We start from the raw sequence: 24000 nt of genomic DNA, 5'->3' as shown, positions 1-24000 counted from the left end.
GTCACATTAATTTTTGTTTATTTTATGCTTTTTTTCACAGTTTATTTACACTGTAAAAGAGTTTAACTGGAGAAGTTCGCTGGAATACTGACATCATTTCGTCAAAAAATGACGTAATTTCAGAGTAAAACAGAGCGACTGACGGATATTCGAGGTCACGTGGTCATCTAGCCTAATATCTTTTGGGATATTAGGTTACCTGGTTATCGGGCTGACTTAAAGGCATGTGACAGGATAAATATAGTTTCTGAGCTATAGCGCTTAAAAGTTTTGTGACAGATGAATGTATGGACTGACAGACAGACAAGCCCAATTTTATATCAGAGGAACCATGTAAGTTATGCATAAGAGTATGCATTTATTGCTGTAATTGTCCTGGCTACTCTGGGATGACACTTTTTTTAACATGCATTTATCCCAGTTTTCCCAAATCTAGGCTCAATCAGTAATCTCATAAGTACCTTTTATGAGCACGTCTTCCTGGACACCCACTGCAGTTTCGTCGTCAGGGTAGATGAGAGGCAGGAGTTTACTGCGGTAATGCCAGGACGAGAAGTTGGAGAAGTTGGTGTCAATCTTGCTAGTTGTGTAGCGCAGTTCGTCATCAATTGACACACCGGAGTGCTTGACGACAAACCTGCGATAGTCCCAGCAGTGGACTGGGTCCGGGAGAGAAAGTGTTACAAACAGGGGTGAAGTAATTCTGGGAAAACTGGGCTTAATGCATGTGTGTAAAGTGTCTTCCTACATTAGCCTGTGCTGTCCACAAGCTAATCAAGGACAAAACTTTTTGCCTTTTAAGTATTTACATTTAAAAGGTGTCTATTTTAAGCGAAAATCGCGTTCAGGAGTTCCTATGGAGATTTTGTTACGCACTAAGTGATAATTAATTGCTTATCACTTGCAAAATCTTTTTTTCAAATCTACTCGTAACAAATATAGTAATATTAAAGTTGTATATGATGCAAGTACAAAATGGTCAATATATATTCAAGTAGTGACCCTACCATACATATCATTTCCACTATCTGTTGTTTTGTTTAACATCAAAAAGATACATATAATAGTTGAAATCAAATAGTGTATGGCATGAAAAAAAGTATGAAGAGAATGCTTTTTTGTTGAAAACATCTTTCCAAAGGAGTCAAACTCAGGAAAACTGGGTTTAATGCATGTGCAAACAGTGTCACTGCAGATTAGCCTGTGCCATCTGCACAGGCTAATCAAGGCTAATCAAGAACGACACTTTCAACTTTAATTGAATTTTTTGTTCAGAAGAAATCACTTTAAAATAAATAAAATTGAAGCGTAAGCGGAAAGTGTCATCTCTGATTAACCTGTGCAGACTGCACATGCTAATCTGGGACAAGACTTTTACGCACATGCATTAAGCCCCATTTTCCCTTAGCAATCATTCATATTGGCTTACAATTCCTCTCATCATATTCCAGAAAGAGGTTGCAGAGCTGCAGCTCTGTCTTCCAGTCTGGCGTTGCCATAGTTTCCATGATGAAGTAGCGGTGGTTCCAGACCCCATAAGACTTCGGGTTGCCACGGAGACAGGTCTCCAGGAACTGTAACTCCTGGGTGTAGATGTCACACATCTCTACCTCTGATCTGGAAGTTTAACACTCAAATACACACTTTGACGCATTAGTCGTCCCTTAGAAAATCTAATAAGATTTTAGACTTTTCTTACAAGATTTAAGTTTTAAAGGCTTCATTTTACAATCCTAAGGTACTGATCAGCAGCAAACAGCATACAACCTGAACAGACTGCGAGTTACTGTCTATGCTATTAGCATATAGCCATTTTCACTTTGCTTCCAAGCAGAAATGTGTAAACATCACAATAAAAGAATGCTCTAATGAATAAATAATAGAGCAATCTCTTCAGGATATTGCATAATGAGATTCAAACAAAATTATGTTGTTATACAGCTATTTTTAAAATATAGAATTCCTTTTTCCTCACATATAGGTAATTTTACATATTCTGATTCTAATTAAAAGCTTCATCAAAAGTAAAAACCAAATAGTTTTCTAGTTTTCTCAGTTGCTTAGGGGTTTCAAAAATTGAAAGGACTTCATTTGTCTATAGAGTAGGGCTCACACAGGTCCAAAAATATTCTTCGGGTCGGGTCGGCGGGTCAAAATTAAAATACCCAAGAAAATTTGGGTCGGGTCTGGTCAGACAATACATAAGTTAATTAAAATAAAACAACATTAGTTGTCATAGCATGTTTTAGCGTTCTTAAATATTCAACTGTTTGTCAAGTATATTGTTTAGAATATTATACTTTTTATTGTTTTGATTGATTTTATTATGAATGAAATACTGAACTGCATAAAACTATTTATTTAGTTTACACAACGTTGTTGAACTTAATCAGCAAACGTAAGTATTACTTGGAAAAGCGATCAAAAGTGCATGTACAGGAAAAACAACCTGTAAAGCAAAAATAAAGCTTGTCTCATTTTGAGGAGAAAAGCCAAAATAACTTTGATTGTAAGCTCTTACTGCACTTTCTACTTTGATGTCAATATATTTTATAATACAAGTTTCGTTTTTTGACGTCGCCACTTTGGAATCTGAATAACAAATTAAACTTGACATTTATGCTTTTGGTGCGTCACTTCTATTCATGTATGACTATTTGTAATAACAACACTGCTTAAACTGATAAACGGTGAGATTTTACTTCACTTGTTTAAAAGAGATGATTTGACTACACGTTCAACATGTAATATTGTACTTAGTAGCTTGCGACCCGAACCGGTATCGTTCGTAGAAACTTTGACCCGGATCCGTGGGTATTTTTTTGACCCACGGATTCGGGTTTTTTCGGGTACCCTGATGAGCACTACTATAGAGCAAGACCAACTAAAACAATCTCAACACTGTTTCAATCAAATCAAGAAGCCGTAATCTATGTGCAATCATAGTAAACAGGTAATATTTCGCATAGCCTGACTATTCATGTAGAATACTGGATTTATTCTGGCCCCATTGTTTACAGTACCATAGAATCCTGGTCTCATAAGTAAAGATTTTCGAAATACAATAGTCAAATAATAGCCAAGAAATGTCTTCATATTGAAGGGGCAATGCAAATGCAAACACTACTCAAGAACTTGTCTTAAAAGGGACAAACACCAATCGAGAACTCATATCGAAAAGGCAGTTCAAACACTACTTGTCAACAAGTTTTAAAGGGGCGGCGCCTACTTGGTTTCCTTGTAGTATAGGAACACCTCCTTGCGGTAGTTCCAGAGAGTAGAGAAGTCAGAGTTGAGCTGTAGGATCTGCCCAGTCAGCTGTAACACCTCATCATCATACTCCTTGTTCAGTCTCTGATAAAAAGACAGTGTGTGTTTTTGTTTAACTCTGGGGCCTAATATCAGCATTATTCCCAATCTTCGGAAGTATATATTTTTCCTAAATGACTGCCTAAAATTCCCAACTGAAGGTTTAAAAATATATTTTTTATTTTTGTACAATAAATTGCAATATTAAGCTCATTTCCCTATTTATGTATTAAAGTTGAACCTTAGTAAATTTAATATTAACAAGAGATGTGTTTGTCAAAAACAAAATGCCCCCTATTGTGCCACTTTGAAATAAACTTTCAATATATCATTTGGCAGGTTTAGAAATTATCTCCCTTTAAAATCATATTACTTCCCTTGGATTGTATTTTTTTACTTTTGACCTTGAAGGATGACCTTGACCTTTCACCACTCAAAATGTGCAGCTTCATGCGATACACATGCATGCCAAATATCAAGTTGCTATTTTCAATATCGCAAAAGTTATTGCAAAACTTCAACCAAGGTTAAAGTTTTGGGACAGAATGACAGAATGACAGACAGACAGGCCAAAAACAATATGCCCCTGATCATTCAATCCGGGCGCATAAAAATACAATGATATTTGACCTTTGACCTTGAATGTTGACCTTGACCTTTCACCACTAAAAATGTGCAGCTGCACCAGAAGTAAGTAAGAGATTGAATGAAAAGATGTTGCGTTTTTTTTACCTTTTACCTTGAAGGATGACCTTGACCTTTCACCACTCAAAATGTGCAACTCCGCGAGACACACATGCATGCCAAAAAAGAAGTTGCTGTGTTCAATATTAAAAAAGTTATGATAAAACTTTAACAAAGGTTAAAGTTTAAGGAAAGAAAAATACAATGATATTTGACCTTTGACCTTGAAGGATGACCTTGACTTTTCACTGCTCAAAATGAGCAGCTATATGAGATACACATGCATGGTAAATATCAAGTTGGTATGTTCAATATTGCAAAAGTTATCAAACTTTAACCAAGGTTAAAGTTTTGGGACAAAATGACAGACAGACAGACAGACAGGACAAAAACAATATACCCCCGATCTATCGATCTGGGGGCATAAAAACTATTTAATTCTTAATTTTAATGAATTTTTTTGCCCAAAACACATAACTCACTTCCCAATTTTAGTCAAAATATTGTGACTTGCCCCAATCCAAAGAGCCCCGGCTCCATTCCCGAAAGGGTAAAAAACAAAAACAGCAAGATCATATGGTGTCAATAGCAATACTCTACAGTGGGTATGAATGGTCTCAACAGATGCAGAGGCATTATAATTAATACAACTAACCAGATAATCTTAAAAATATATATTGCTTTTAAATGAAGAATACAAAATAACTATAAATATTGCTTTTTAACACTCAATAAGCCAGTTTTAATCATCAAATAGTACATATCTCATTCTTATACAGTTATTTGAATACATGTAAATAATTAACCAGTATACAGAATCTGTCAGTTCCCTGTCCAAGGGTTTACACTGTCACTTAATGAACTGAATTATGCAACCATGTTCTTTTATTTACCAATACAAAGATATAACCATGATAATTCCACTCCAGCACTTATTGCAATTGTCTACTTATATGTTTACTACCAATACACTTGTGTACAGGTATCACAAAACTACTAAAAAAGCTTAACACATCTGAGAATCCCTCTGGGAAAACAGGGCTTAATGCATGTGCATAAACTGTTGTGAGGTTTAAAGCCTCATAAACACTCAAAATCAATTACCATGGAATATATTGTCAAACAAAAAAACACTGATTTTTTATGGTTTATCTTATTTTTTTAAATATTGTACGCAATATTTGCTGATTTCGAGTGTTTATGGTGCTTAAATATGGGATAACGCTTTACACACATGCATTAAACCCCCGTTTACCAAGAGCGAGGCTCCTACATATTTCACCATTTTGTATGTGTCACCTTCTTGAAGATCCTGTCAGTTGCAGCAGTATATAATTTTAGTTTCGTTTCTCGCTCCTTTTGCTTCGCTTCCAACTGCTCTGCAGTTGTCTTCACTTTGATCCTCCCATGCTGAAAAATAGCTTTCAATGTATAACTGATGTTTTATGCTAGATTGAAAATTATACATTGATTAAATAATATGTCCAATGAATATTAATCAAGCTAAATTAGATGGATTCTTAATGACCTAGAGATCCTTTAAACCTGAAAGTTTAACATAAACACTAAATGTGCTTGCTAATAAAAAATGCATATGTTTGTTCAATTTGCGGGGCTTTGTGAGAACCTTTCACCCTCCTCTCCAGATTCCAAGGTGCAAGAAAGAAACCTGCAAAAGCACAAAGTGAATTATAATAATAAAAAATATACTTTTTGAAAGGCACAAGTGCTTTGCGCAATTGGTGGGATTAAAAGAATCTTTAATACTTATTCTAATTTAAACATTTCTTCAGAGATAAAACAATCACATAACAATCATGTTTGAAAGTTTTGACCTGGGTTACCCCTGTGTTTGAAATTTAGGACAGAGGTATCATTCAAAAGTCCCGGTGTAAGTCCTACATTACATGTTGGTCTTTTTTCTTTTTTTTTCAGTTGAATTATTTGAATATTTGTAAGACATAAATTAACTGACGTTTTTTTTAGCTTTCTCGGAAGTCTGGATTTGTGATCGCTAGCCTTCATAATCCGAAAATTATTTGTCCGAAAACTGCACAACTTCAATATTTCATATATATATTGAAAGTTCGAAACTAAACAATGTAACATGAGTTTTTATTGTACACACAATAATTATAGATTACATCACAAACATTACCATGGTGTGACAATCCCTCGATTTTACCCAATATATAAATAAAATATTGATTATTGTGTGATACAGCTTGTCAATAACGTTTACATCAACTTTAGATTGTAAATAAACAAATAATGTCAAACTAAGGTTCATAATATTTAATTCAACGTTTGAAATATTCAAATGGCTGATGTGAACAAATTGAACCATGTTGTTCTTTAAAAACATTATATTTATCAATTTCAAAATTTTGTTGATGTAAGCGGGAACATCATGGCCGACGCCGGCGATGACAAATGTGATGCTGAAGCAGAATTGCTACAGCGTCATAAGAAGGAACGAAAAGATCTACAATGTATGTTTTTTATTGTAAATGTATGCATGATTCCGTTTACAAGATAAATCGGTGTGAGAATTTCTATCTTAAACTGGACTTGATCAAACAAAGTTACTTGTGTGTTATTTCGGGTAACACCAAGTTCGGACATAATAATGACTGACTATTTAAATGTCTTTTGAAATGATGAAAATAAGATTATTAGATTTAGACAAATGCGTTAATACAGTCTCAAAGTTAAGATTCTTAAAAATCACCCTCTCCCACAAGTCCAAACATTAAAACATAATCACACCATTTGCCTCCCTGTTTAACTCAGTCTTCGAAATTAGCACACGCCCGATCGCCCGTGGCGAGTAAAATTACTGCCGGGCACATACAAAAAATCACGTTTGTGGCCCGCCGGGCATGTAAATTATTGAAGCCAATTGACAGTTTATAAAAAAAAACGTAAGCGGTTCTTGATATTTGCAGATCTATTTTTCAATTTTGCGAACAAACACCTTGCCGTAAGTTGTAAAACAATGAAATTCGATTGGTTTAACAACACGCACCTGCTTGCACACGTCATCGTGATTGTTTTTGACCGATGCAGTTCGGTCACATTCGGTTCTTATGGATGGTTTCTCTAGACATTAATCGAGAAGATGCTTTTTGAATCGATCATTTCAATCAAGTAATACGCTTCCGTTTTTGTCAATGTAAACAAATGTCATTGTCGACATAGAGGCAGTATCTTAGGTATGTTGATGGGGCTAAGCCCGATAAAGCACTTCCAAAATAGAAAATTGACAATGATTTAGAGAAAAAGGAAGCCAAGAAATGGTACGAGGACACCAGAGAACGCTCTTTTCAAGAGCACTGGTGTAACGATCGACCTTCTTAATTCTAGGGATTGATTAGATGTAATTGTATTCACTACTATTGAAACAAATGTTCTGCTTTACTATGTGTAGCATGTAAGTGTTAAAATGTTGTTATTTGTTATAATTTTGGTTAAACAAGTTTGGGCATGTAAAAAATATGTTGGGCATGTAAAAATTCTTAAGTAACTGGCCCGACTGGCATGTAACTTTTCAAAGCTAATTTCGAAGACTGTTAACTTGTGCTAGCAGACGCTAAGTTGTAGTATATACAGATGTTACTGGAGTTGGCCATAAAGTTATTTTAGAAAGAGTAACAAAAAAACATTTTGCCAGTTTGCTCTTGTTGTTCAGCACCATGGTTTTGTTTAAGTAATCCCTCAACTAGCATCTATTTTTACCTGTTTACCTTTATTATCCCCCGGCATAGGCAGAGGGATATTGTTTAAGGGTTGTCCGTCCTTCCGTCTTTCTGTCCGTCCGGCACTTTTGTGTCCGGAGCCATATCTTGGAAATGCTTTGGCGGATTTCATTGAAACTTGGTATGAGTATATATATGGATAAGAGGATGATGCACGCCAAATGGCATTGTACAATATATGTTAATAATGGAGTTATGGCCCTTTGTATCTTGAAAAAATGCTTTTTTGTGTCTTGAGCCAATATCTTGGAAATGCTTTGGCCTATTTCATTGAAACTTGTTATGAGTATATATATGGATAAGAGGATGATGCACACCAAATGAGATTGTACACCATTGGATAATAACAGAGTTATGGCCCTTTGTATCTTGAAAAAATGCTTTTTTTGTGTGTCCGGAGCCATATCTTGGAAGTGCTTTGACGGATTTCATTGAAACTTGTTAGGAGTATATATATGAATAAGAGGATGATGCATGTTGGCTTTGTCCATCAGTCCAGAAAACTTTTGTGTCCAGAAGTATATTTGCGGGGGATATCAATTCAACAAATTTGCTTGTTTATTTAGTTATATCCGATCTTCACCAAACTTATCAGAAGTGTTGTCTAAATGATATCTAGGTCAAGTTCAAATATGGGTCATACCGGGTCCAAAACTAGGTCACGAGGTCACTTAAAGCATTTCAAGCATTTAGCATGGTGTCCGCTCTTTAATTGAAGTTGTTTTATCCGATCTTCCCCAAATTTGGTCAGAATTTGGGTCTAGATGATATGTAGGTCAAGTTCAAATATGGGTCATGGTGAAGTTATCAAGTTGTCCAAAAACTCCCTCTGTGGCTATATTGGTCAGCATTATAAATAAAATGGGGAAAAAATCAGTGGACAAACATTTGTTATGACAGTATTTCTTGCAGCTGAGATCCAAAAGTTAAAGCACAGTGTTTCAAAGGACAACAAAAAGAAAAAGAAGGAGATAACTGATAAGATTGCTTTACTGGAGGCTGAGCTAGATTGCAGACATGAGAAAGAACTGGCAGACCTCAAGCTACACACAACAGGAGCTCCTCAGGTTTTGACAGACTTCTCTTTCCAATTTTCGCTCTTCAGGAGTGATTACAAAAAGTGTACCCCACACTTCCCAAGACCACACCAACATTGAAAATCTTTCAGTAACAACAAAATAGCTGGAATTTGCAGCTCTAACTCAAAATTTCTCAGAACTTTCGTGAGTCTAGTAAGTTAGTTTGGTAGGAGTGCTGGGGCACACTCCGAGGTCACACATAATGTATCCTCTGGCATGGAAAAGACCTCATAAACTTCAAAATACACACACAGTCTGTCATGTCTTTATTATCACACTATAAAGCTGGAGAAAATTTTCAAAGAAAAGATAGATCTTGTTTTTGAAATGGTAGTATCGATGGCATTAATTTCAAGTGGTCTGACGGAAAATCGAGACATTTGCTCTTTGAGCTCATTCTGTACAGTAAGGTATGTGTTAATGTCTCATAATACTGTTTTTGAATTCCTTTATTACTACAGTGTTATTTAAAATATTCCTTTTAGAAACTAGCAGGAACAGTAGATGAAGTTGTCGACAAAGTTGGTGTACTTGGTGTTGGTGACAATGAAGAAAGCGATTTGGGACAGCAAGCTCAGAAAAAGGCGAGCAAAGCTCAGAAACAAAGGGTATGGTTACATTAACAACTAGAAATGGCGCGGCAGAGGCCGACGCGTATCCCCACGCCGAATGTTTGACCTAGGTGTGCCCCAGGGTTGGTAATGGGGCCATGCATAGCTGAGATTGACCGTATTGTCATAAGAGAAGTTCATCATCAATTAGAAGTGAATTGGTGTAGAAATGAAGAAGTTATAGTAAAAGGCAATTTTGGGTGGGTGTGACATATGTGGGCAGGGCGCCCCAGGGTTGGTAATTGTGCCATGCATAGTTGAGATTGACCGTATTGTCATAAGAGAAGTTCAGTATCAATTTGAAGTGAATCGGTGTAGAAATGAAGAAATTATAGTAAAAGGCAATTTTGGGCGGGTGTGTTCTATGTGGGCGAGGCCCCAGGGTTGGTGATGGGGCCATGCATAGTTGAGATTGACCGTATTGTCATAAGAGAGGTTCAGTATCAATTTGAAGTGAATCGGTGTAGAAATGAAGAAATTATAGTAAAAGGCAATTTTGGGTGGGTGTGGTCTATGTGGGTGGGGCGCCCCAGGGTTGGTAATGGGGCCATGCATAGTTGAGATTGACTGTATTGTCATAAGAGAAGTTCAATATCAATTTGAAGTGAATCGGTGTAGAAATGAAGAAATTATAGTAAAGGCAATTTTGGGTGGGTGTGGTCTATGTGGGCGGGGCCCCAGGGTTGGTTATGGGGCCATGCATAGTTGAGATTGACCCTAATGTCATAAGAGAAGTTCAGTATCAATTTGAAGTGAATCCGTGTAGAAATGAAAAAATTATAGTAAATGGAATTTTTTGGTGGGTGTGGCCTATGTGGGCGGCCGCCCCAGGGTTGGGATTGGGGCCATGCATAGTTGAGATTGACCCTAATGTCATAACAAAAGTTCAGTATCAATTTGAAGTGAATCCGTGTAGAAATGAAAAAATTATAGTAAATGGAAATTTTTGGTGAGTGTGGCCTATGTGGGCGGGGCGCCTCAGGGTTGGGAATGGGGCCATGCATGGTTGAGATTGACCGTATTGTCATAAGAGAGGTCCAGTATCAATTTGAAGTGAATCGGTGTAGAAATAAAGAAGTAAATGTAAAATAACCTAAAAAAATGAGTGATAATTTCTGACGCGGCCCCACCCCAACCGCTATAACTTTTGACCCAGGGGTCAGATCAAAATTCCAAATAGTGCAGGGTCGCACATATGCTCATAGCTACCATGTGTGTAAGTTTCAAGGTTCTAGTGCTTTTAGTGTAGGAGGAGATAGTGGCCAGGACGGACAGACAGACGGACGGACGGCGGAGATAACCACAATATCCCCACCTTTTTTTCAAAAAGCGTGGGGATAACAAACACCAGATTTCTTATGTATTTTGTTATTGAGATATAGTTGTGGATATTTGGGCATTTTCTTTGCATCCTTTTCAAAATTTATGATTGAAAAGTGCAGTAAGGTAATGATGGGGTTTAAATTTGATTTCAAAAGAGCTTATGAGCTTGTTCTAATTCCAAAATCTTTAATTCTATATTGTTCAAATCATATGATTGAAAAGTGCTTTTTCTTATTCCAATCAGTGCAAATATTGAAATGTGTGTAATTTCAGGGGGAAAAAATGCAAAATGCATTCCTAAATGAATATCGGGCGAGTCAATAGTAGAATTTTCTATCTGTTGGAAATGTTAATAAATCATGTTTTCTTATATAAATAAGCATGAATTCTCATTAAGAACTGTCCTTTATGATTATAATAAAAATAATTTAAAGAAATAAGCTTCACTTTGTTTTTCAATAGCAGTTTCATATAAAAACAATAAAAAATGAGTGTTGTAAAATTAAGAATAAGATATTTTATAATTGATTTACTAAATCAAATAATTGTCTGAACCTTGGATGTGTCTGCTAGGCCAAGAAGGCAGCCGAGGACCAGGAGAGGGAAGATAGAATAAGGGAGCAGGCAATAGAGAACCTCACCTCCTCCCGGCACCTGGAGGCCGTCAAGATAGGCACACTGCTAGCTCACAGGGGACTCCAAATACATGAGGTACATATGAGCCTCGCTCTGGGAAAACGGGCTTAATTCATGTACATTAAGTGTTTTCCTAGATTAACCTAAACTGTCTGCACAGGCTTATCAGAGACACAATTTTCATCTAGACTGGATTTTTTATTATAAAAAAGCGTAGAGTTTTGTGCGTGATAAGTTTTACAATTTGTAGGGTGAAAGTTCATAACTTGAATACACTGCAACGCCGATATGTCGCGGACCGGTATATTGCGCTGTCCAATATATCGCGCTTTGGCTATGGCTCCCAAAAATCTGATGAGCATGATCACTAAATGACATGTTTTAATCTGAGAATTCGCTAACTTAAGCAAAACACCGGTTTTAGCTAGTATTAACACCCTATATTTTGCGGCTTACTATGGGGCCACCCTTACTATGGCATGCAGTGAAGCATGAAACAGTCGATTAGTGACAGTGTTGTTTACACACGGCTGGGGTTGTTTTTAACACTTAAGAAATAATTAGTGTCATTGCAAAGGTAACTAGAAATGGCGCGGCAGAGGCCGACGCGTATCCCCACGCCGAATGTTTGACCTAGGTGTGCCCCAGGGTTGGTAATGGGGCCATGCATAGCTGAGATTGACCGTATTGTCATAAGAGAAGTTCATCATCAATTAGAAGTGAATTGGTGTAGAAATGAAGAAGTTATAGTAAAAGGCAATTTTGGGTGGGTGTGACATATGTGGGTAGGGCGCCCCAGGGTTGGTAATGGGGCCATGCATAGTTGAGATTGACCGTATTGTCATAAGAGAGGTTCAGTATCAATTTGAAGTGAATCGGTGTAGAAATGAAGAAATTATAGTAAAAGGCAATTTTGGGTGGGTGTGGTCTATGTGGGCGGGGGCGCCCCAGGGTTGGTAATGGGGCCATGCATAGTTGAGATTGACTGTATTGTCATAAGAGAAGTTCAATATCAATTTGAAGTGAATCGGTGTAGAAATGAAGAAATTATAGTAAAGGCAATTTTGGGTGGGTGTGGTCTATGTGGGCGGGGCCCCAGGGTTGGTTATGGGGCCATGCATAGTTGAGATTGACCCTAATGTCATAAGAGAAGTTCAGTATCAATTTGAAGTGAATCCGTGTAGAAATGAAAAAATTATAGTAAATGGAATTTTTTGGTGGGTGTGGCCTATGTGGGCGGGCGCCCCAGGGTTGGGATTGGGGCCATGCATAGTTGAGATTGACCCTAATGTCATAACAAAAGTTCAGTATCAATTTGAAGTGAATCCGTGTAGAAATGAAAAAATTATAGTAAATGGAAATTTTTGGTGGGTGTGGCCTATGTGGGCGGGGCGCCCCAGGGTTGGGAATGGGGCCATGCATGGTTGAGATTGACCGTATTGTCATAGGTGAGGTCCAGTATCAATTTGAAGTGAATCGGTGTAGAAATAAAGAAGTAAATGTAAAATAACCTAAAAAAATGAGTGATAATTTCTGACGCGGCCCCACCCCAACCCCTATAACTTTTGACCCAGGGGTCAGATCAAAATTCCAAATAGTGCAGGGTCGCACATATGCTCATAGCTACCATGTGTGTAAATTTCAAGGTTCTAGTGCTTTTAGTGTAGGAGGAGATAGTGGCCAGGACGGACGGACAGACGGACGGACGGACGGACGGCGGAGATCACCACAATATCCCCACCTTTTTTTCAAAAAGCGTGGGGATAATAATGTCAGTTTACTGGTATATAAATCGTTAAATTTCTGACTTTCTTTGTCCTGATAAAAAGCGCACGAAAATTGGCGTGGGTGTATTTATTTTGTAAATAAATTTGTAGTGGGTACAACATTGAGATAATTTAATTTCCATAAAAAAAATTCGTTGGTATTTCAACTAAAGTACCGCTGTATCAAGCGAATAATGTGGCATTGACAATTTCTCTTAATAAAATATAATTTAAACATGCTGAATTGTTACCGTTACGCTGTTTCAGTTCCTTCATTAGGACTATTTATAAGGGTAAATTCAAATCTATGCACAATTATATTTTATACGTTTTTTACAGCAAGAATTCTTCTTTTTTTTAAGCTGATTGGCGAGTGATTGTACATGAAAATAAAAAATATAATTTACATTTTGTTTTTTATGATAAATACAGATAGTATGTAGTTATGAAAATGTTTATTGTAGAATTGGTTTGCAATTATTACTATACAAATATGTAGCAGCGCCGTATATAAAATGAAAACATTGGGGAAATTTGACAAATTAACCGCAATACAATTAAGTTAGACATTTCTTAAGTTATATCGCGCGCTGGATATATCGGGCTCGCGATCTTTGGACCCCACCAACGTGATATATCGGCGTTGCAGTGTAGTAACATCACAGTATATAGCCTATACATTTTATTAACACACTAAAATAATAAATATATACACCAATTAAATTGATGAATAATTCAGCGCATAAACTGAATTATTGGATAGCAACACCCTTTTAACTGGATTGTAGGCGGAGCTAGATAAATCAATATTGATCAATCACTGAGCAATTCTTTGCCTACAGTAGCTCATGGGTGGAGTTAACGGAGTGTGAATTACTGGCTTTACTGTTGAGATTGATAGGTCCTCTGTTTAAGCAAAGGGCATAAATGCAATTTATCGGACGTCCAAGGGACTTCCACGGTTTGTAAAATGGGGGTACGACTGCAGTTTTCGGGCGTAATTTCCGCCCAAATGTCAATTCATTGAAACCCTGATTCAACAGAAACTTCTTGTATCATAACATGTCTATGCTCAACTCCATTTTCCCCCAGATTCTCGATGTTCCTGGCTTTTGTTCAAATCTGCATGCCCACCCATATTTGGATGTTGTGATAATGTAGATTGACACTGATAGACCTCTAACATTTAATGAATATTTATTATGGCAACTGTTGAAATATCTGACAAATAGACTGCTGAGTAACGGAACAGACCAGTCTTTGCTAATTTATAACATGAAACGATGACAACTTAGTATCCTGTTCAGATAAATGACATCCACCATGCCCCGATAGAAGAAGAATTAATTAAGTTTTTATACTAAAATTACAAAATTAGCCTATGCAGGCTTAAAAAGCTTATTTGGGACAATTTTTAGGGACATGCTTTCATCTAAGTTTTCCCAATTAACAATGGTTTCACCACAGAAAGTTAACTGTGACAAATACTAATATGTGGGTATAACTATTATCCCAATATTTTTTTTTTAAGTTGCCACTGTTTTGGATTTGACATACATGTATGGTGATTTTCTCATATACTTGTATCATGCATTCAAACAAGTATACCCTAAGTACTCTTAGTTTTCAGACACTCTTAATTTTCGGACACCTCCTTTTTTGGCCAAAATATTTTTTTTTTTAATCTAAATTTTTCGGACATAGGTGTTTTTCGTCAATCATTTATTACTCTAAATTTTGGGACAGCACATTTTACAGCGCTTTTTTTCCAGATTCCTCCCTGTTTTCGCTTATCTTGTGTCACTTCCATCTTGCTTTTTATGACAAGATAAAGGTCATTATAGACCTGGCAGATGAATGCATTAGGAAATAGACCATTACATTAGCGTAATTGGGTAAATAACCATCGTTACAGGTAATAAACAATGGTTTCACCTCAGAAAGTTAACTGTGACAAATACTAAATGCTCCAAAAGGTAATGCGCCCATATTTTTATACAAACAATTGAAAGTGTTAGACACCGGCAGACAAGCAAACAAAAAATTCATAGCTGATTTGTATTTTATTGCATTAATAACAAGTTCATACCAAAGTATCAGTAAATCAAATGCTCATATTTGAACCTGTTGTCAACTTTCTGTACAAAAATATAGAATGTGAAAATAAATTAAACTATACGGCTTGGTATTTTACAAGGACATTATAATTATTTAAAACCCGTATCCAAGTTCAAACCAATCTTTTTAGAGTGTCTCAACATTTTCTGATATTTGTATTTAAAAATATTGTTCGTTTCTTAATTTTGGGACAAGAAAAAGTATTTTAAGTGTCCAAAAACTAAGAGTAATTATGGTTAGCTGGCAACATTAAGAAAACAGTTTTCCATTTCATTTCCATTTCATTTGTAACAGGTTTATATATTTTCACAAAATATATCATGAAAAATTCTTAATCTTCCAAAATATATGGATAAATGAAAGTTGTAACAGTTTTAAACTTATGTATTATTTATATTTGTCTGGTTGTAAGTTTATGGATATTTATCCATTTTCAGATTACATCTGACGGAAACTGGTAAGTCTCAAATGTTCGTGTATTTTAAGGCCTTCTTTAAGTGGGCATCATAAAACATTGCGCTTGCCTGTTTGACCATAGTGTAAAGGTCTCGAAGTTTGTATACTCAACACCTCTTGCATTGCTGGGTAGATTTTGCTCAAACTTAAACTGGTGAATGACTAAATGTGTATGTGATTGTAAATGAAAGGAAGTTTTGCTGAGACCAATTGTTTTGCTTTTTGTTTACCAGTTATTTAAATGTATGGTTCTCAACATTTTGGTTGGTCATCAGTGACTGTGACACATCAGTCAATTTTAGTTAAAACCTAACCACCAAGTCCCAAGCACTGCTTTCGTTTGTATTCAACTTTTTGTTTATATCAAGTTAGTTCTGTACATTTATCCCACCTTGTTTGTATTTCTTTTACCCTTGTCTCCTATACAGTAGTAACCCAATGGCTCGAACTCACTTGGCTCGAATTTTCAGTTGGCTCGAAACTCTCCTTGAAGCACCGATTTTTATTGCTATATATTCATATAAATTTCTGTCAGATGGCTCGAATTTTCAAGGGTCAAATTATCGGATGGCTCGAACTGTTTTCACAATCCTGATCACAATATTCACAAGATCTTTTGTTAGTTTGGCTGGAACTCGTTGTTAATCAATAAGGAGCGCTTGATTAAAGGATGTCATAATTGCAAACATGTCATCGACTCAATCATTAATTGATTTGAGTAAAAGATGACATTTTGTATACAATCTGTGGGTAAGTATAGATGCTATACTATTATGGCTGGAACGTCTGAATCACAATATGTACTTGGTCAACTTGATGGCATAGAAAATTTTGTATCTATGCATCATGTCATTCTTTAAAAAACAACAAGCAAATAAATAAATACATGTTGGGCTGTTTAATATTTAATCGATGTGCATATAATGCTTATGTATGTTTTGTTTGATGTTCCTCACATGTGCCTGTAAAATGTGCTATGTAAAAAGGGCTGATATAATATAAATTTATAATATTTTTGTTTGATTTTTTATGTGTAATTGTTAAAAAATATTGATTAATAAAAATAATAAGTATGTTTTTGGCTCTTATTAATTCAAAAGCAGAGGTTGCACTGCAGTATTAATACTCTTTAACTGGCAATGTAAATCTAATGCAGATTCATGTAAGTTAATATTAGTATATTAGAAATATGTTGGCTCGAATTTCGGATGGCACAAACTTTTGTTGTCGGTCCCGGCGAGTTCAAGCCATCGGGTTTGGACTGTACATTCTCATGTGATCCTTTATTGCTAACTGTGACCAATTGATGGTCAGCCTCATTAATATCTTAGGTTTTGGTTAATGAAGCTGTTGACAGTGTTTTCATGCCTCTATGTTTGGATTAACCCATTCCCACTCAGAGGCAAAGTGAAATTGGCTGCAAACAGCATAAAACCAGAACAGCCTGCGAGTAAATCGCAGTCTGTTCAGCTTTTATGCTGTTTGCTGCTGATTAGTTTCTAAGGGTTGGAAATGAAACCCTTTAAAACTTGTATCTAGTAAGAAAGGTATTTAATTAAATATAACTTTCTAAGGGACTACAAACGCTTCAAATCACGTATCTAAGTGCTAAAGAGTTAATACCGTGTATCTACTTCTTAATTCATTGTAGTTTATATGCAGCCATATCTCACCAGCTGAAGAAACAGCAGTTGATGGTGAGTGTTGATAGCAACTCAAAATGCCTTACATATTCATTTTACACCCATGTGAATTACTGAACAGAATAATTGTTTGTTACAGTTTTTGATAAAATTGCATGTAAAGCTTGTTATTTGTGTGGTAATTGTTTTGAAACATGAGCAAACAAAAGAATATTGTGCAGCTTACTACTCGTGTTTATGTATTTTAATTCACAGAATTAATGATCCTTTTTCATTTGATATAAAGTATTTTCAAATTTATATAAAAACCAGTGTGTTATTAAAATATAAATTTGTGTGATGCAATAGCTCTTTCTCTTTATAACATATATTTAAAGTTTCTAATCCACCATAGCCACCCACGCGCTGGGAAAAAGGGGCTTAATGTATATATATGCTTTACGTGTAGATTGAGCTTAACAGCTAAGGTGACTTATAGGTCCAATGGGCCGGGTGCTTTTTTATATGTATATATTATTGTTTATACCATACGAAATGCACATGTCACTATAATAAACTATTTATTTACTTACTTACTTACTTGTATTTGCGTTAAGTGTCGTCCAAGATTAGCCTGTGTAGTCAGGCTAATTAGGAACTCGACCTTCCGTTTGTATGGTTTTTCGCTTAATGAAAGTATGTTTATATCAAAAATCCTTTTTAAGCGGAAGGTGTCAGTAAACATAGGCTAATCAGAGACAACACTAGATGCAAATGCATTAAGCTCAGTTTTGTCAAAACGAGGCCCCACCATTGTGTTGCAGTGCACAGTGGATAGTTTGCGAGGGCGGGTGGCCGAGTATATGCGATCCAATCCTGAGGAGTTCATGCCTTTCCTTACCACTGAGTCGGGTGAACCATTTTCTGAGGGTAAGACAGTAAGCCACGCTCTGCGAAGACTGGGCTTAATGTTTGTTCCCGATTAGCGATCTGGGACAACATATTCTGGTTAGACTGGATTTATCTTAAAAAGACACTTCTTATGAACAAAATATTCAATAACAGCAGAAAGTGTAGTCCCTTATTTGCCTGCTCAGTGGGCACAGACAAATCAGGGACACCACTAAGCACATGCATTAAGCCCAGTATTCCCAGAATGCACCTCATTGTATTCTATGTGAAGTATAAACAATATATGGTGAAATTGGTATTTCACTGCATCTTGATTTTTACTTTAGCACAAAAAGTCTTTAACATGTTACCAATAACTACAGTAATACAATATAATAATAATTGAACTCTTGGATTATACTTGAAGTTTACCAATAGACCTACATGGACTGACTTTCCTACATGGACTGACTTTGCAGTACAAGGAAAAGATATGAATTAGTTTCCAAAGTACATTTAAGTTTTTGGTAATGTGTACAAATATTTGCTTCTGTTTTACAGAGGATTTTGAGAAGTACTGCCATGAACTTGAGACGACCCCTGCTTGGGGAGGCCAGCTGGAGGTAATACATGGCCGCATTGTGCAAAAAGGGGACTAAATGCATGTGCGTAAAGTTTTGCCCGGGCTGACTGCTGAATCTAATCAGGGACAACACATTCCTCTTTTATGGAATATTAAGTTTAAAGGAAGTATCAGTGAAACATAGAAACCCTTAGGGAAAAGTGTTGTCTCTGACAACAGTGTAAGCCTGTGTGGACATGCACATGCATTAAGCCAAGTTTTTCAACAACACAGCTCATATTCAGTGTCCTTTGAACTGTGAAGCTTGTTGTTTAAAATCATGACCAGTTTTATGCTGCCCAAATTATTATTTTAATTATTTCAAGTCTAAAAGTGGACATTGTACTTGTTAAAAACACATGTATCCCTCATGTATTTTCGTGGCATATCTATCACTCAGAGTCAGAGAGGCAGGTCCATCCTGGTTATTTGTATTATTACATTACAGGTATATGTTTGTTGCAGATCCAAGCCCTTGCCCAGGTGTTGAAAGTCCCTATAGAAGTCATCCAGTCGGAGGGGCCATCTCTAGTCAGTGGTGAACACTTCACTGGCAGTCCCATAGTCCTTACGTAAGTAGAGCTTCCCCTTCAGTGGGGAAAACGTCACTAGCCTGCAAACAATACATGTATCATGTTTATTTGTCAGAACCCATACCAGTAATCCAATAAAATGTAAGAGAGATGGTCAGAAAAATTTATGCTGAATTGCATTAAATATATGCAACAAGATCTATCACCAAGCATATCAAAAGCAGGGCTCGACATTAAAGGTAGTCCGACTGTCCGGGACAACCAAAGTGTTAGTCCGGACAAGTTAATAAAGAATTTGCTTGTACAACGGGACAAGTGGTCGTTTTAATTTAATAACTTAGAACAAATGCCTTTAAATCCGTTATTTCTGTGGAGTAACCACCCTTTATTTTTAAATATATATTTTGTTTACGTTTAAACGACAAAGCACGAGATATTCCGATAGTTCCATGGGATACTACGCCGCACTGTTTACAAGGAAAGCAACCCTTAACATTTTTCTTTTCCAAGATAACAAGATTATCCTCCCTTATAATGAATATGCATTTTATGACACCGGTACACATTGATCTTTAAGACAATTAAAGTAGTATGGTGGCAAAACACAAGTTTTTGTCAGTTATTTTGGCTTTGTATAATGTTTAAAAAATCAATAATATCCAGTTTTCCTGTTATCTAGTCAGTTCTTTTTGTATTGAAATTGCCTAAAATTATGTTAACATGTATTTTGAATGATTTATGTCTTTTTGATTTGAGCTTTTTGTATTATTCAATTACTTTGCAAAGAACTGAGCAAAATAAGATATAATGGTCAGGACAAGTTGCTTTCTGGTCAGGACAAGTGAAGTTTTGGTCTGCTTGTCCGACTGGACAAGTGGCTTTCAAAGTTAATGTCGAGCCCTGAAAAGTCAAACACTTAAAAAAATTGGACTAGACGTGTCTGGCTAAATGCATTGTCTCTAAAGATATAAGAGCCTCATTCTTTGAAAACTGGGCTTAATGCATGTGTATTAACTATAATGTTTCGTCCCAGATTAGCCTATGCAATCGGCAAAGGCGAGTCAGGGACGACACTTTCCACTAGAATGAATTTTTCTCGGTTTAACCCTTTCAGTGCGGGAACCGAGTTTTAAAGGCCTTTGCAAACAGTTTGGATCCAGATGAGACGCCACGTTCTGTGGCGTCTCATCAGGATCCAAGCTGTTTGCTATTCTGATAGTATTCTTTGAAAAAAAATAGAAGAAAATGCTAATTTTAGAAATTCTGCAGACGACATTTTAGCAGAAGACAAATTTCCCAGCATGCAATGGGTTAAGGAAGTCTCTTCTGAACAAAACTTCAGTCTAGGCAGAAAGTGTCATCCCTGATTATTCTGTGCATTCTGCGCAGGCTACCATGGGACCACAATTTATGCACATGCATAAAGCCCAGTTTTCTGAGAACAGACACATTAGATGTGATTGTAAGGTCTAACGTCCCCTGTTTCAGGTATTACCGCCACGCATACGGTCTGGGTGAACACTACCACTCTGTGGAGGACAGAGTAGAAACAGAGGAGGAGTTCACGTGACATCTTATACATCATCACATGATATTATCAGATGACATCAGGGTAGAGGACAGACAGAGAAGGATGGTTCACAAGACGGTTCAGCGGGTACAGCCTCTGGCCATTCCTGGTCAGGGTCCTGTCTACATAGATGGTCTTAGATTTTTGTCAACCCTGCTTGCAGAAAAAATTGATATAGTCGTCACAATGGGCGCGTGTATGTGAGCGCGTGTGTCCAAGCTTGTCCAAACTGTTACATTGTCATTTATTGTGCAATTTTAGAATAATTTACCACAAATAACCACCATTATTAGATGACGTTTCGCATGTAACAGAGCTCCAGATAAGAGGCGTAGCTGCGTATTTACGCATTGAAAAAAATAAAAAACGCATTACAAATCGGCCCAGTACGTAACAAAATGCAATACAAATCTTGGTATGTATTTTAAATCGATTAAAGTGCGTAAGTGGTTTAACCAATAATCCAGTTGAGTTTTTAGTGTAAGTTAGCCTTTGAATTCAAAGTTAAGTCAATCAAAATAAGCTTGAAATAAAAATGGCGGCCCATCATGCTTGTGGATCAAAAAAGGGACGTTTTAAGCTACCAGCAGCTCCACAGCCTCCTGCAGGAATATTTTAAAAGAAAGTCTGTTCATATCGTCATTTTAAATGCATTCTGTTTGCATTTAATAATATAAATAACAAATAATAATATCTCTAGATTAAACACGCCATTTACTTTGTCAGTTTTCTATGAAAATGGAAAATATTCCTAAATACCCTTTATGGCTGAAACAAAGGAGTAAAATACGCTTTAACAATAATATCAGGGGGTGAAATACCCTTTAGACTAAATCCTTATCTGGAGCTCTGAACACAAGTCTTCCTACCTCAAAGGTCAAGGTCACACTGAGAAGTCGAAGGTCAAATTTTGTCATGAAACAGCTGATCTGGACTGAAACTATCATTAATCATGACATTTTAAAATAATTTACAAATTTCAGACATGCATGTGTAAAGTGCAGCTTGTTAAATAATTACGAGCATTATTGTCAATTGGTTCGACATGTTGCTAACAGGCATCTAGAATCAGCAGTTGTTGTTCTTTTTGGTTGTGATAATACGAGCATTGTTCTGAGATAAATGGATGTGCGGAAAGTGCGGAAAGTGTCGTCCCAGATTAGCCTGTGCAGTCCGCAAAGGCTAATCAGGGACCACACTTTCCGCTTTTATGACATTTTTTGTTAAAATGAAGTCTCTTCTTAGCAAAAATCCAATTTGGGCGGAAAGTGTCTTAAATGTCTTAAAACTTAGAAACACACACACAAGAGTATAGTTTTTATTTGTTAGCACAAACTAATCCCAAGTGTGCATACATTTGTGATGAAAACAAAATTGGTATAATTTTGCTTGACTGAGCAGAAAACAGTCATTTGTGTTTATAATATGTACTTATTATATGTTTCATATATAACAATAATCGATAATTGGTTTTAGACATATTAAACTTTATTGGTTTGAAATGCGTTTTTGCTCCTCATAACTTTGTTTGTTCAAAAAATGTTTTCATGTCAGCAAACACAAAAGTTTGAAGTGGTTCATACCTTTTTCAAATATGTAAATCATGGGTAGTTTCTGTTTGCAGTTTTATCTCATTAATTATTGACTTCTGATTCTGTTTTTGTATGAATTTCATACTAAAGCCATCTTCTTCATTAATAGCTTCTGCATGCATTTCTTACCATTTTCATACATACAGTATTTGCATACTGAAATAAAATGTATTCATCAAAATATTGTTTCTTATACATTATTTGTTGAGTGGGTCTCACATTGCCTATTGATCATTGATTAAAACTTGTATGATTTCCATGCGCTATTTTAGTCTTCCTAACTTGTGTAAACTTTAACCTTAAAATCTAGGTTTTAATTTAACTGTGCAGACAAACTTGAAATCAATATATCCTTATTTCCATTCTATTGAGCCATCCTTGGCATATAGTTTAACTATCACTTAAACTTTTAAATACACCTGAACATTTATATAAGCAAGTCTGGCTTAGAAAGCTGGTCTGATTTATGAAAGCCAGTGTAGTTTTCAACCTATTTATTTTGGCTTGATTGCATAGAAACCCTTAAGTTATTGAGATGCACTCAAATGGTTTTCCTGGGTAGAACCAGTACTTTGTGTCTTGGCAGATTTCAAGAATGGTCCCACAGTGGGGATCAAACCCACAACCTTTCTGTTTCTAATGGACACCATATCCACTATGCCACGGTGATCTAAAGTTTTCATGGCTCTTTTCGTTTGCAGAAACGGGGCTACTTGTTCTAAACCAAGCTACCCACATCCTCCTACTATAAATACACCCTTTATGTACCAGTCCCCTTATGTACCACCCCTTTATGTACCACTATCTGACCCTTTATGTACCATATATATAATATATAGAGATAAATAATATATGGTTAAATATAAAGGTGTGTTAATAATGAAATGTGTTTTGTGACATATTATTTATGAATTTAGACTAATATATTGCCATAGGTTATATTTTATGCCAGCTTGTGTGTTGGTGACTGTCTTAGTATAATTTATTAGCCAGTATTACCAGTAGTAATAAATGATTCATATTCTTACCTGAAATTAAAGTGTATTATAAAAATCCATTTGTCACTATCTTATCCTGACTAAGTCTAACTAAAATGTTTGGATTTCCTATTGTATAGTTAAAATGTGATACTTTGAAGAGAAGAAAAAAAAACTACTTTATTTTAAAGTATAACGGGTGAAGCACTTATCTATTTTTTTTTTAAAGGTGAAGGGACTCTCAATTTCAATCACAAAGGAGGGAGGGAAGGAGTGAAGAGGGGTGTATAGTGTGGGGGTGTGGACATTTATTTCATTATCTTCCAAAAATGCGTGAAAAAAAATGCAAAAAAAAAATTAATATTTTTTTTCGGGGTGGGGGGGGTATAGTGTGAGGGTGTGGTGGTCATTTGTGAGATGATCTTAAAAAAAAAAAAAAAAAAATTCAGGGGG

General features: G+C 36.1%; 2 protein-coding genes across 5 annotated transcripts in view; one reads left to right on the top strand and one right to left on the bottom strand.

Annotated features, from left to right (window-relative positions):
* The window catches only part of LOC127845488 (geranylgeranyl transferase type-2 subunit alpha-like), a 48450-nt gene extending 42133 nt beyond the window's left edge, over positions 1-6317 (bottom strand). For 2 of the 3 annotated variants that reach the window (XM_052376426.1, XM_052376425.1), the window contains exons 1-5: positions 6152-6317; positions 5293-5403; positions 3230-3354; positions 1430-1617; positions 462-659 (exon numbers count right to left, since the gene is read on the bottom strand). In XM_052376426.1, the coding sequence (XP_052232386.1) occupies positions 462-659; positions 1430-1617; positions 3230-3354; positions 5293-5403; positions 6152-6283 (754 nt within the window). In that variant the 5' untranslated portion in view covers positions 6284-6317. Of the gene's footprint in view, positions 1-461; positions 660-1429; positions 1618-3229; positions 3355-5275; positions 5404-6151 lie in introns of all 3 variants that reach the window. The other variant, XM_052376428.1, reaches the window with a different exon arrangement.
* An 11-nt stretch (positions 6318-6328) lies between these two features.
* Positions 6329-22052, top strand: LOC127845501 (deubiquitinase OTUD6B-like). Of its 2 annotated transcripts, none has more exons than XM_052376478.1 (10): positions 6329-6485; positions 8664-8818; positions 9316-9414; positions 11338-11475; positions 15722-15741; positions 17392-17437; positions 18187-18292; positions 18815-18876; positions 19341-19447; positions 20897-22052. In XM_052376478.1, exons 1-10 carry the CDS (start codon positions 6404-6406, stop codon positions 20976-20978), a joined length of 897 nt encoding a protein of 298 aa, XP_052232438.1. In that variant the 5' UTR covers positions 6329-6403; the 3' UTR covers positions 20979-22052. The 2 variants fall into 2 exon arrangements, with proteins under 2 accessions (XP_052232438.1, XP_052232437.1); XM_052376477.1 differs by having other exon boundaries at positions 9316-9438.
* Positions 22053-24000: the final 1948 nt, after the last annotated feature.

This window comes from Dreissena polymorpha, chromosome 9 (assembly GCF_020536995.1).
Source record: "Dreissena polymorpha isolate Duluth1 chromosome 9, UMN_Dpol_1.0, whole genome shotgun sequence".
In the NCBI taxonomy this organism is placed as follows: domain Eukaryota; kingdom Metazoa; phylum Mollusca; class Bivalvia; order Myida; family Dreissenidae; genus Dreissena; species Dreissena polymorpha.
The sequence above is the reverse complement of the archived record's forward strand: the minus strand, read 5'-3'. Positions and strand labels throughout refer to the sequence as shown.

Coding starts and splice junctions, on each gene's coding strand:
- LOC127845501 (XM_052376477.1), top strand. CDS start 6,404: ATGGCCGACGCCGGCGATGACAAATGTGATGCTGAAGCAGAATTGCTA. Junction 8,819..9,315: donor ACACAACAGGAGCTCCTCAG/GTTTTGACAGAC, acceptor TATTCCTTTTAG/AAACTAGCAGGAACAGTAGA. Junction 18,877..19,340: donor CTTGGGGAGGCCAGCTGGAG/GTAATACATGGC, acceptor TGTTTGTTGCAG/ATCCAAGCCCTTGCCCAGGT.